Source organism: Myripristis murdjan, chromosome 2 (genome assembly GCF_902150065.1).
Source record: "Myripristis murdjan chromosome 2, fMyrMur1.1, whole genome shotgun sequence".
NCBI lineage: Eukaryota > Metazoa > Chordata > Actinopteri > Holocentriformes > Holocentridae > Myripristis > Myripristis murdjan.
In genome coordinates this window covers 20797900-20810399 of record NC_043981.1, presented here as the reverse complement: position 1 = coordinate 20810399, position 12500 = coordinate 20797900, and the positions used below count along the sequence as shown (strand labels likewise).

The 12500-nt window shown below is 48.8% G+C and overlaps 1 protein-coding gene across 1 annotated transcript in view; it reads left to right on the top strand.

Moving 5' to 3' along the window:
* Positions 1–10742, top strand: part of LOC115370560 (kalirin-like) — a 50827-nt gene extending 40085 nt beyond the window's left edge. Inside the window, exons 43-57 of the mRNA XM_030067610.1 lie at positions 1861–1964; positions 3211–3342; positions 3438–3551; positions 3708–3778; positions 3965–4031; positions 4176–4279; positions 4386–4455; positions 4581–4667; positions 4924–5016; positions 5293–5343; positions 5524–5601; positions 6116–6301; positions 9270–9441; positions 9628–9773; positions 9886–10742. Of these exons, the coding sequence (XP_029923470.1) occupies positions 1861–1964; positions 3211–3342; positions 3438–3551; positions 3708–3778; positions 3965–4031; positions 4176–4279; positions 4386–4455; positions 4581–4667; positions 4924–5016; positions 5293–5343; positions 5524–5601; positions 6116–6301; positions 9270–9441; positions 9628–9773; positions 9886–10071 (1661 nt within the window). The 3' untranslated portion in view covers positions 10072–10742. The remainder of the gene's footprint in view (positions 1–1860; positions 1965–3210; positions 3343–3437; positions 3552–3707; positions 3779–3964; positions 4032–4175; positions 4280–4385; positions 4456–4580; positions 4668–4923; positions 5017–5292; positions 5344–5523; positions 5602–6115; positions 6302–9269; positions 9442–9627; positions 9774–9885) is intronic.
* The last annotated feature ends 1758 nt before the right edge of the window (positions 10743–12500 follow it).

Below are 12500 nucleotides of genomic sequence, written 5' to 3'. Positions count from 1 at the left end.
TTCTGACTCCTCCTGCTGTTCTGACTCCTCCTGATGTTCTGACTCCTCCTCCTGATGTTCTGACTCCTCCTGCTGTTCTGACTCCTCCTGATGTTCTGACTCCTCCTGATGTTCTGACTCCTCCTCCTGCTGTTCTGACTCCTGCTGATGTTCTGACTCCTCCTGATGTTCTGACTCCTTCTGATGTTCTGACTCCTCCTCCTGATGTTCTGACTCCTGATGTTCTGACTCCTGATGTTCTGACTCCTCCTGATGTTCTGACTCCTCCTCCTGATGTTCTGACTCCTGATGTTCTGACTCCTCCTCCTGATGTTCTGACTCCTTCTGATGTTCTGACTCCTGATGTTCTGACTCCTCCTGATGTTCTGACTCCTCCTGCTGTTCTGACTCCTCCTGCTGTTCTGACTCCTCCTCCTGATGTTCTGACTCCTCCTGATGTTCTGACTCCTCCTCCTGCTGTTCTGACTCCTCCTGATGTTCTGACTCCTCCTGATGTTCTGACTCCTCCTGATGTTCTGACTCCTTCTGATGTTCTGACTCCTCCTCCTGATGTTCTGACTCCTGATGTTCTGACTCCTCCTGATGTTCTGACTCCTGATGTTCTGACTCCTCCTGATGTTCTGACTCCTCCTCCTGATGTTCTGACTCCTGATGTTCTGACTCCTCCTCCTGATGTTCTGACTCCTTCTGATGTTCTGACTCTTGATGTTCTGACTCCTCCTGATGTTCTGACTCCTCTTCCTGATGTTCTGACTCCTGATGTTCTGACTCCTCCTCCTGATGTTCTGACTCCTTCTGATGTTCTGACTCCTCCTGATGTTCTGACTCCTTCTGATGTTCTGACTCCTCCTTATGTTCTGACTCCTCCTCCTGATGTTCTGACTCCTGATGTTCTGACTCCTTCTGATGTTCTGACTCCTCCTGATGTTCTGACTCCTGATGTTCTGACTCCTCCTGATGTTCTGACTCCTCCTCCTGATGTTCTGACTCCTCCTGGTGTTCTGACTCCTCCTTCTGATGTTCTGACTCCTTCTGATGTTCTGACTCCTCCTCCTGATGTTCTGACTCCTCCTCCTGATGTTCTGACTCCTTCTGATGTTCTGACTCCTCCTGATGTTCTGACTCCTCCTCCTGATGTTCTGACTCCTCCTGGTGTTCTGACTCCTCCTTCTGATGTTCTGACTCCTTCTGATGTTCTGACTCCTCCTCCTGATGTTCTGACTCCTCCTTCTGATGTTCTGACTCCTTCTGATGTTCTGACTCCTCCTCCTGATGTTCTGACTCCTCCTCCTGATGTTCTGACTCCTTCTGATGTTCTGACTCCTCCTGATGTTCTGACTCCTCCTCCTGATGTTCTGACTCCTCCTCCTGATGTTCTGACTCCTCCTGCTGTTCTGACTCCTCCTCCTGATGTTCTGACTCCTCCTGATGTTCTGACTCCTCCTCCTGCTGTTCTGACTCCTCCTGATGTTCTGACTCCTCCTCCTGATGTTCTGACTCCTTCTGATGTTCTGACTCCTCCTCCTGATGTTCTGACTCCTGATGTTCTGACTCCTCCTGATGTTCTGACTCCTCTTCCTGATGTTCTGACTCCTCCTCCTGATGTTCTGACTCCTGATGTTCTGACTCCTCCTCCTGATGTTCTTACTCCTTCTGATGTTCTGACTCCTGATGTTCTGACTCCTCCTGATGTTCTGACTCCTCTTCCTGATGTTCTGACTCCTGATGTTCTGACTCCTCCTCCTGATGTTCTGACTCCTCCTGATGTTCTGACTCCTCCTCCTGATGTTCTGACTCCTCCTCCTGATGTTCTGACTCCTCCTCCTGATGTTCTGACTCCTCCTCCTGCTCTGCTCCCAGGTGCCACCTCCCCCACGGTGTACGGAGTGGGCGGAGCTCCTGGCGGGGCCGTCGGCTCTCCAGGTCCCAAACGCAGCGGCTCAGGAACCGGAAACACTCTGAAGGTAACAAGTACTCACAGCTGTTAGTAGTACTGTAGTAGTTAGTAGTACTGTAGTAATTAGTAGTATTGTAGTAATTAGTAATACTGTAGTAATTAGTAATACTGTAGTAATTAGTAGTATTGTAGTAATTAGTAATACTGTAGTAGTTAGTAATACTGTAGTAATTAGTAGTATTGTAGTAATTAGTAATACTGTAGTAGTTAGTAATACTGTAGTAATTAGTAGTATTGTAGTAATTAGTAATACTGTAGTAATTAGTAGTATAGCTGGCAGCAGTAGTAACTGTACTTTCCAGAATTAGTGCTAATAACAGTATTAATTGCTGTAATAGTAGTACTAGTATTACTAGCAGTAGTAGTAGTACTAACCTTAGCAGCAGTAGTATAAGTATAGCAGTAGCATTACTGGTAGTACTAGTAACACCTGTAGTAGCTGTAATGGTAGTTATTATTCCATATTATTATTACTGTTATCAGTAGTAGTAACAGCAGCAGTACTTGCTGTAGTGGTAGTAACGTTGCACTGTATTGCAGTAGCAGCAGTAGTAACAGCAGCAGTACTTGCTGTAGTGGTAGTAACGTTGCACTGTATTGCAGTAGCAGTGGTAGTAACAGCAGCAGTACTTGCTGTAGTGGTAGTAACGTTGCACTGTATTGCAGTAGCAGCAGTAGTAACAGCAGCAGTACTTGCTGTAGTGGTAGTAACGGTGCACTGTACTGCAGTAACAGCGGTAGTAACAGCAGCAGTACTTGCTGTAGTGGTCGTAGTAGTAGTATTAGCAGCAGTAGCATTGTTTGGCTACACTCCATATGTTTTTAGCCTGGTTACCATGACGACTAGTGTGTGTGATGTGAAATGTGTGTGATGTGTGTGTGAGATGTGAAGTGTATGTGTGATGTAAAGTGTGTGTCAGTGTGTGTGTGTGTGATGTGTGTGTGATGTGTGTGTTGGTGTGTGTGATGTGAAATGAGTGTCAGTGTGTGTGTGTGTGATGTCTGTGTGTGTGCGCGGCCCAGTCAAACAGCAGTGTGTGTGTGTGTGTGTGTGTGTGTGTGTGTGTGTGTGTGTGTGTGTGTTGGTGTATGTGATGTGAAATGAGTGTCAGTGTCAGTGTGTGTGTGTGTGTGTGTGTGTGATGTCTGTGTGTGTGTGTGTTTGTGTGTGTGTGTGTGTGCGCGGCCCAGTCAAACAGCAGTGTGTGTGTGTGTGTGTGTGTGTGTGTGTGTGTGTGTGTGTGTGTGTGCAGCGCTGGCTCACCAGTCCCGTCCGGAGGCTCAGTCAGGGCAAAGCTGATGGACAGAAGAAACCACCAATCAGAACCAGGAGGCGGGACAACAGGCCCGACACGGCCACGCCCCTCACTGCCAACACACAGACGGTACACACACACACACACACACACACACACACACACACTCAGAGTGGCACATGCAGAGTGTACAGTACATGCTGAGTGTGTGTTTCTGTGTGCAGAGGGGGAGGAGGGAGGAGGCGGGGCAAAGTGGGGGGGAGGAGGAGCCAGAGGAGGAGAACCACACGCCCCTCCCCCCACCCATGGAGATCATCAAGGACCCCAACAACCCCGAGGTAACGAGGGGCTAACGAGGGGCTAACGAGGGGGCTAACGAGGGCTAGCAGTGTTTCCCTTTAACCTCACCTGTCTGTCTGCCTGTCTGTCTGTCTGTCTGTCTGCCTGTCTGCCTGTCTGTCTGTCTGTCTGCCTGTCTGCCTGTCTCTCTCCAGTCTCTGGATTCAGATCAGGGCTCTAACGAGTCGGACACGGAGCAGAGGAACAAGGCCATGAGAGGACGCATGTAAGACACACACACACACACACACACACACACACACACACACACACACACACTGAGACACACACACACACACACATGAAAAAATCAATTGTGACGTTTGCTCTGTGTGTGTGTGTGTGCGTGTGTGTATGCGTGTGTGTGTGTGTGTGTGTGTGTGTGTGTGTGTGTGTGTGTGTGTGTGTGCAGGTTTGTGGTCAACGAGATGGTCCAATCAGAGAAGGACTACGTGAAGGACCTGGGTGTCATCGTGGAGGTGAGACAGGAAACATGAGACAGACTGACTTCCTGTGATCCTTCACATTAAGATGATTTATGATGTCATGAAGCACACCTGTCTGTCTCTCTCTCACCTGTCTCTCTCACCTGTCTGTCTGTCTCTCACCTGTCTGTCTCTCAGGGCTTCATGTCCAGGCTGGAGGTCAGAGGGACTCCAGAGGAGATGAGAGGGAAAGACAAGATCGTCTTTGGCAACATCCAGCAGATCTACGACTGGCACCGCGAGTCAGTGCACACACACACACACACACACACACACACACACTCACACACACACACACACACACACACACACACACACACCCAGAGTCTGACAGTGTGTTTCTGACAGTTTCTTCCTGGTAGAGTTGGAGCGATGTCTGCAGGACCACGACCTGCTGGCCGACCTCTTCATCAAGCATGTGAGGGTTTATGTCTCAATCTGCATGTGAAGCCTTCCTGTCACCATGGTAACAGCATCAGGACCAGCATGATGCGTTTAAACAGCTCAGTGTGTGTGTGTGTGTGTGTGTGTGTGTGTGTGCAGGAGCGGCGGCTCCACATGTACGTGGTCTACTGTCAGAACAAGCCAAAGTCAGAGTTCATCGTCATCGAGTACGAGACCTTCTTCGAGGTAAGGGCGGGGGGGTCACCTCCTGTGACATCACTTCCTGTAGGGGAGGGGCTCCTGAGCCTCTGGGTGCAGAGCAGATTAGGAGTGGGCGGAGCTTAGCGGACATGTTTACATGAGGGCACACAGTGAAACCTGTGGATCTTCAGCTGCCTGATGCTCAGATTTTTAAATGGAGTCTGGTGGGACCTGCCTATCTCTCTCTCAGCTACCTGTCTGTCTCTCACCTGTCTCCCTCTCTCTGCCTGTCTGTCCCCAGGAGATCCAGCATGAGATCAGCTGCAGGATGTCCATCAGTGACTATCTGATCAAACCCATTCAGAGAATCACCAAGTACCAGCTGCTGCTCAAGGTGTGTGTGTGTGTGTGTGTGTGTGTGTGTGTGTGTGTGTGTGTGTGAGTGTGTGTGTGTGTGTGTGTGAGTGTGTGTGTGTGTGTGTGTGTGTGTTGAGGTTACATATTGCCTTAAAAGATGTGATGAGATGATAAATATTTTACTCACATTTGCTCTCAGACTCAGAATGAAAAATATACAGTGTTGCTCACAGTCTGTCTGTCTGTCTGTCTGTCTGTCTGTCTGTCTGTCTGTGTGTGTGCCTGCCTGTCTGTCTGCCTGTCTCTCTCTCAGGACTTCCTGAAGTACACGTCTAAAGCAGGACTGGACTGTGAGGAGATTGAGGTGAGACCCTCAATCTGAGTGATTGACAGCAGCCAGATTACTGAAGCCCCGCCTCCTCAAACATGACTGTGTGTGTGTGTGTCTGTGTGTGTCTGTGTGTGTGTGTGTCTGTGCGTGTGTGCGTGTGTGTGTGTGTCTGTGTGTGTGTGTGTGTGTGTGTGTGTGTGTGTGTGTGTGCAGAAAGCAGTAGAGCTGATGTCGTTGGTTCCAAAGCGATGTAATGACATGATGAACCTGGGACGCCTGCAGGGATACGAGGTACCACCCACCTGTCTGTCTGACCACCTGTCTGTCTGACCACCTGTCTGTCTGTCTGACCAGCTGTCTGTCTGACCAGCTGTCTGTCTGTCTGACCAACTCTCTGTCTGTCTGACCACCTGTCTTTCTGTCTGACCAGCTGTCTGTCTTTCTGACCACCTGTCTGTCTGTCTGACCACCTGTCTATCTGACGAGCTGTCTGTCTGTCTGCCTACATGTCTGTCTGTCTGACCAGCTGTCTGTCTGACTAGCTGTCTGTCTGTCTGACCACCTGTCTGTCTGCCCAGCTGTCTTTCTGTCTGCCTACATGTCTGTCTGCCCATCTGCCTGTCTGACCACCTGTCTATCTGTCTTACCGCCCGTCTGTCTATCTGTCTGACCTCCTGCCTGAATGTCTGTCTGCCCGTCTGTCTGACTACCTGTCTGTCTGTCTGGCCGCCTGTCTCTCTGTCTGACCACCTGTCTGACTTTCTGACCACCTGTCTGTCTGTCTGACTGCCTGTCTGTGTGTCAGGGGAAGCTGACGTCTCAGGGGAAGCTGCTGCAGCAGGAGACGTTCTGCGTGTGGGAGCAGGACGGCGGCGTTCTGTCGCGTTCTAAGGAGCGCCGCGTCTTCCTGTTCGAGCAGATCGTCATCTTCAGCGAGCTGCTGAGGAAGGGCTCCAGTAGCCCCGCCTACCAGTTCAAGAACAGCATCAAGGTGAGGCCGGACCACAGCCATTACACTGGGCATACTGGGTACACAGGGTACACTGGGTACACTGGGTACACAGGGTACACTGGGTACACAGGGTACACTGGGTATACTGGGTACACTGGGTACACTGGGTATACTGGGTACACTGGGTACACTGGGTATACTGGGTACACTGGGTACACTGGGCATACTGGGTACACAGGGTACACTGGGTATACTGGGTACACTGGGTACACTGGGTACACTGGGTACACAGGGTACACAGGGTACACTGGGTACACTGGGTACACTGGGTACACTGGGTGTGCTGGGTACACTGGGTACAGTGGGTACACTGGGTACACAGGGTACACTGGGTACACTGGGTATACTGGGTACACTGGGTACACTGGGTGTTAGGGTGCATCAAATTAACATGGTGAAATTTTAATTCCAAAATATCAATTTGGCTGGTATTGCATTTTGTTCCTATTCATGTACAAATAACTTTTGCAAAGTTTTGTGGAAATCCATTGAGGTTTAGGGGTACCAGCTAACACGTGAACTTCTGTGAAATGTCAAAAAATGTGCATTTTTTAGTCTATTTGCCAAATGGTTGACCCAGAAAGGTTAAATAAGGTGAACTTTTATACAGAAACATGTTCTATAGGGTAACTCAAGCAAAATTAGTTTGTTTGCCCTTTGGATAACTTTGGGAATTTCTTAGAATTCACCTTTCAAGATTCTTCATTTACGAGAGCTTATAGACAAATGAATGGAGGGCAATAGGACATCTTCTCGTGGCCTGTGGACCTGCCTTGTGGGTTGGATCCACAACAACATTTTAGGGTTTCTAGGTTGGCCAATACTTCACACCTGTATCAAGTTTGTTCAAAATCTGTTTTATAGGTTGTGTAATTCTGGTCCAAACAATGACTGGAGATCAAGGACCAACATGTCAGATCCGAGCCAAAATTTTATGGGTGCTAAGTTGGATGATGCTTCACCTTTTTCTTTATGTTTGTGCAGCAGAGATGGACGTCAGACACAAATATAAAGTTTAACTGACTTTACTGTTACACACAAGGGGCAATAGTGACACTTAAAAGAACAAACCCTAGTGGAAACTCACACAACCTAATGATAAGAACTGACAAAACGTAAATGCTCAGTCTGTGCCAGAGTCCGCCCCACTGAGCAACATCACCAGGGAGAGAGAGGGAATGGAAATGGAACCTTGAACCTAGCTGGTGCATCCCACCCGAAATGTCTCCAGCTAGTCTGGCTGGGACCAGTTGGTTAGGGTTGCCAACCGTCCCTGGAAATACGGAATCGTCCCATATTTGGCAACCAAAACACACGTCCCCTATTGAACCAATAAGTGACGTACTTTGTCCCTTATTTTTGAGAGTCTGCCCCCTCTCCCGCTGTTTGACCAATGAGCGGAGCTCATTCACACACGTCAGTGAGTGTGCACTCCGTTCATTGGTGAATGCGCTGTCACTCAGTGTTGCTAAGCTACAAAGTGCCTGCCCATAGCAACAGCAGCAGGTACCCGGGAGCCAGGAGACAAAGGCGCACCAGTCTGCGCCGGGCTGAGCGCAGCGCGAGGCTGGTGCCAGCGCCCAAATTGAAAATATTTTAACTTGGGCGCAGCACTCAGTGACAACACCTCGGTGCATCCAGTAGGAGGGAATAATAATTAATAGCGTGCGGCCCAAACCGCGTGCTGTGTGAAAGCCCCTTAAACAAATAATGAATAATTGCAGTGTTACAGTCAGTGCATTATCACTGTTAACATTTTGTGATTGAAGCCTGTTTATTTTGTAATTTTCCAAAGAAGTGTGATATGGCCTCATTTCAGTATTAACCTCTGAGCAAACTAGGACTAACTTTTTTTTTTCTTTTCTGCGTGAAAGTTGGCAACCCTACAGTTGGTGAGGACAGCATCTTAGCTGATCCTGGGGTTTGCTGTGTTGTACAGTGCCTGAGAATGAAAAGGATACAAGGACAAGGATAGGGTTTACAATCATGTCTTAGCATACCTAATATCACTCAATTATGATGTACCATGCATGCATAAGCCTCAAATCTAAGCTCTACATCGTCTAACTTCATCATTACAATGAGAACTTACAGTAACATCACTACCAGAGTGACTAGCTGCACCTTCTTTAAAATGTTAATTGAACAGCTACAATGCTACACTCAATAAAGATGAGACATCAATACTCTGAATAGGATATTGCCTACTCTAAAATACTGTTGATGATAAGCTTAATAGCTTAGCTAACATAGCTAGCTAACTGTGGCTAGAAAGTTAACCTTAGATGTAATGAGCACCAAATACCTCTAAATATGACTACATTTCACTCAAAGTATTTCAATATACAAAGAAACAACTGCAGATATGGTAATTACATGTAATACGTGTATACATACCCAACACAAAAATATAAATATCTCCTCAGTTTTCTTGAGGTGCAGTCTTTTTTTTTTTTTTTTTTTACATCAGAGCTCTGTGGTGACCGTTTAGCACTGTTGCCCCTTTATCCACAGAAACACATGTGAGCTGGCACCCCTAAACCTTCATGTATTGGAAAAATATTTCGCATGTGTTGTTAAAACATATATTGGAACACTTTTAGCACCCAGCCATATCAAAATTCAAAAATTTTATTTTTTGATGCACCCTACTGGGTGTGCTGGGTACACTGGGTACACTGGGTACACAGGGTACACTGGGTACACTGGGTATACTGGGTACACTGGGTACACTGGTGCTGTCTCTGAAGGCCAGATCAAAGACAGGTGCTGCTCGTCCTGTTTGGGAACGAAAAAGCCCCAAAATCCTGAAAAGCCCAAAGTGTGTAAGGAGAACAGCAGGGGGCCCAGGACGCAGCCCTGAGGGACACCAGCTCCTGTAACGCCAGGGTGCACCGGGTGCTTACTGTGTGTGTGTGTGTGTGTGTGTGTGTGTGTGCTCGTGCAGGTGAGCTACCTGGCCATGCAGGACAGTGTGGACGGTGATCCCTGTAAATTCGTGCTCTGGTCCCGCGGCTCGGCCGAGCGCTTCACCCTGCAGGCGTCCAGCGCCGGCATCAAACTCACCTGGGTGGAGAACATCGCCGCCCTGCTGGACGCTCAGAACAACTTCCTGTCTGGTGAGCAGGGGGGTGGGGGGGGGGTGCAGGGCGGGACGTCCTGTTCAAACAACACACGGAGAGCTGCACATGTGAAAACATAAAAACATAAAGAAATGAATCTGGATCTGATCCGGTTTCGCTCAGTGTGAATCCAGTCTGAACACCATGCTGTGTGTGTGTGTGTGTGTGTGTGTGTGTGTGCAGCTCTCCAGTCTCCTATAGAGTACCAGAGGAAAGAGGGCGGGGTCTCTGTGTCACGCCCCCTGTCGTCAGGGCGACCGCCGTCAGCCCCGCCCACCCCCAACGGCCACGGCCCCCAGCCCCCCCCCGACAACGAGCAGGACGACCAGGTTTGGATCAACTTTAGTGTTCTGAACACACACACACACACACACACTCACACACACACACTCCCACACGGCTGACCCCTGTGTGTGTGTGTGTGTGTGTGTGTGTGTGCAGGAGCTGGTGCTGGTGGTGCAGGACTTCGTGGCGGTCCGTGAGGATGAGATCTCTGTGTTTCGAGGGGAGAAGGTTCAGATTCTGGCGTCCAATCAGCAGGGGCAGAGCCTGGTGTACCGTCCCGCCAACAGCGACTCGCCCGCCGCCGAGGGCTGGGTGTCCCGCAGCGCGCTGGGCACACACTGACACACACACACACACACACACACACACACACACACACTGACACACACACACACTGACAGCAGGGTCAGAGTCTGGTTTACCAACCAGCAAACAGCATGCTGAAACACACACACACACACACACACACACACACACACACACACACACACATAAATGTACAGACACACACAACCACATATCCATTGCTAATTAAACATTGAAACACACACACACACACACACACACACACACACACTCCTCTCCCAGCAGCAGGTACTGTCAGTCTCCGCCTCCTTCCTGGTGCTCCAACATCCAACCAAAACACACTTCCTGTTGCTCCTCCTCTTTTCCCGCCACGCTCCTTCTCCGTCCAATCAGAACTCGCCACCTGCTCGGCGTCCAGTTTACCATGCAAACTGTTTCCTATTGGCCGTGGGGCGTCTCGTGGTCGCATCATCATCATCATCAGACATGCTCCGGGAAGCTGTGGTTGCCAGGCAACAAAAAAACAAACAAACAAACAAACAAACATGAGACATGGAAGAGTTCCCTGGAAGAGGCCAACGGATCTGTCCACCAATCAGAACTGAGCTCTGCGTGACTCCGCCCCCCCATCCTGTTGATAGTGTGTATAAACAGACTGATCACACACACACACGCACACCACACACACCACTGCTATGATGAAGATGATGATAATGAAGATAATTATTGATAATTATGATTATTAATTAATGAATAATAGATTCTGTTTTTCACCTCAATAGGAAAATGAGAGAAACTTTTCATGTCGATGTTAGTGTGTGTGTGTGTGTGTGTGTGTGTGTGCGCGTGTGTGTGTGTGTGCGTGCGTGCATGAGTGTGTGTGATTATGAGTGTGAGTGTGTGTGTGTGTGTGTGTGTGTGTGTGTGTGTGTGTGTGTGGGAGTGTGTTAGTGACTTGTTCAGTGTGTGTTTTTTCACTGACGGTGGTGTCCCAAGTGTAGCGTTGCCATGACGACTCGTGTTTGCGGTGACACCCGGTTTGTCTTTCGTCTTTCTAGCGACTGGAGCCACACCGCGGGACGGCCAGCCCCCCCCCAACCCGAGCGGGCTGGCTGAACTGTGTGTGTGTGTGCGTGTGTGTGTGTGTGTGTGCGTGTGTGTGTGTGTGTGTGTGTGTGACTCCGGTCAGATATTTAGATATTCTGATTATGCATCTCCTGTTTCTGTATATAGACCGGACCTCCAACTACTAACAGACACTGGAAACTGTACCTCTGCCCTCTCTGCCTGTCTGTCTCTCTCTCTGCCTGTCTGTCTCTCTCTCTGTCTGTCTGTCTCTCTCTCTGCCCGTCTGTCACTCTCTCTGCCTGTCTCTCTCTCAGACAGGTGGACAGTAGTAGCTCGTCCTGGATTTGAACGCAACTCAACTACTGTGACTGTCAAACTGTTTATACTGAAACTGAAACTGTAACCTTCAGTCTCTCTCTCTCTCTCTCCCTCTATCTATCTCTACCTCTCTCTCTCACTCTCTCCCTCTATCTATCTCTACCTCTCTCTCTCACTCTGTCTCTCTCGCTCTCTCTCTCTCTCTCTGTTTCTGTGGTGCCATTCTCAGACAACACCCCAATCCTTAAGGGACGACCTCGCCTTGAAGCTAGTGCACTACAAACTGCACAGTGTTGAAAACACATCACAGGAGGCACAAGGTGCGCAGCAGTGCCCTCTAGAGGGCATACGGTGCACTACACACTGTATGAGCTGCAAGGTAGTGCACTGCACGAGGTTAAGCATATAAAGTAGTGCACTACTAACAATGCAGGGTTTACATTAGAAGGCTATACAACAGAGGGTGTAAGGTGTGCTACTAAGTGAGTGAAGTGAAGTAGTGCACTACAAAGGATGTTAAGTGGTCTACTACAAACTGTTCAGTGAGAAGTAGTGCACTTCAAAGGTTGTACGATGTAAGTGGTTGAAAATATTGCACTACTAACAGTGTAGGGTGTAAAGTAGTGCACTAAGAAGGGCGTAGGGTTGGTAAGTTGTGCACTACTACCTGTGTAGGGTGCAAAGTACTACACTATGGAGGGTGTATGGTCGATAGCAGTGCACTATTGAGGGTGTAGGGTGTGAAATAGTGCACTATGAATGCTGTAGGGTGTAAAGAAGTGCACTGTGAAAGCTGCATGGTGGAAGGTAGTACACTACAAAGTGTAGGGTGGAAGGTAGTGCACTTTGGAGGCTATAGGGTGTAAAGTAGAGCACTATAGAGGCTGTAGGGTGTAAAGTAGTGCACTATAGAGGGTGTTGGGTGGAAAGTAGTGCACTATGGAGGGTGCAGGGTGCTGTTTGAGATCTAGCCTTGTTGCCCACTGGCAAAATCAACCAACCAATCAAACGCAGTGATATTTGTACAGAACTAACAGCTGCTAACTGACTGCTAACAGCTCTCTGTCGTTGTTTGTAAT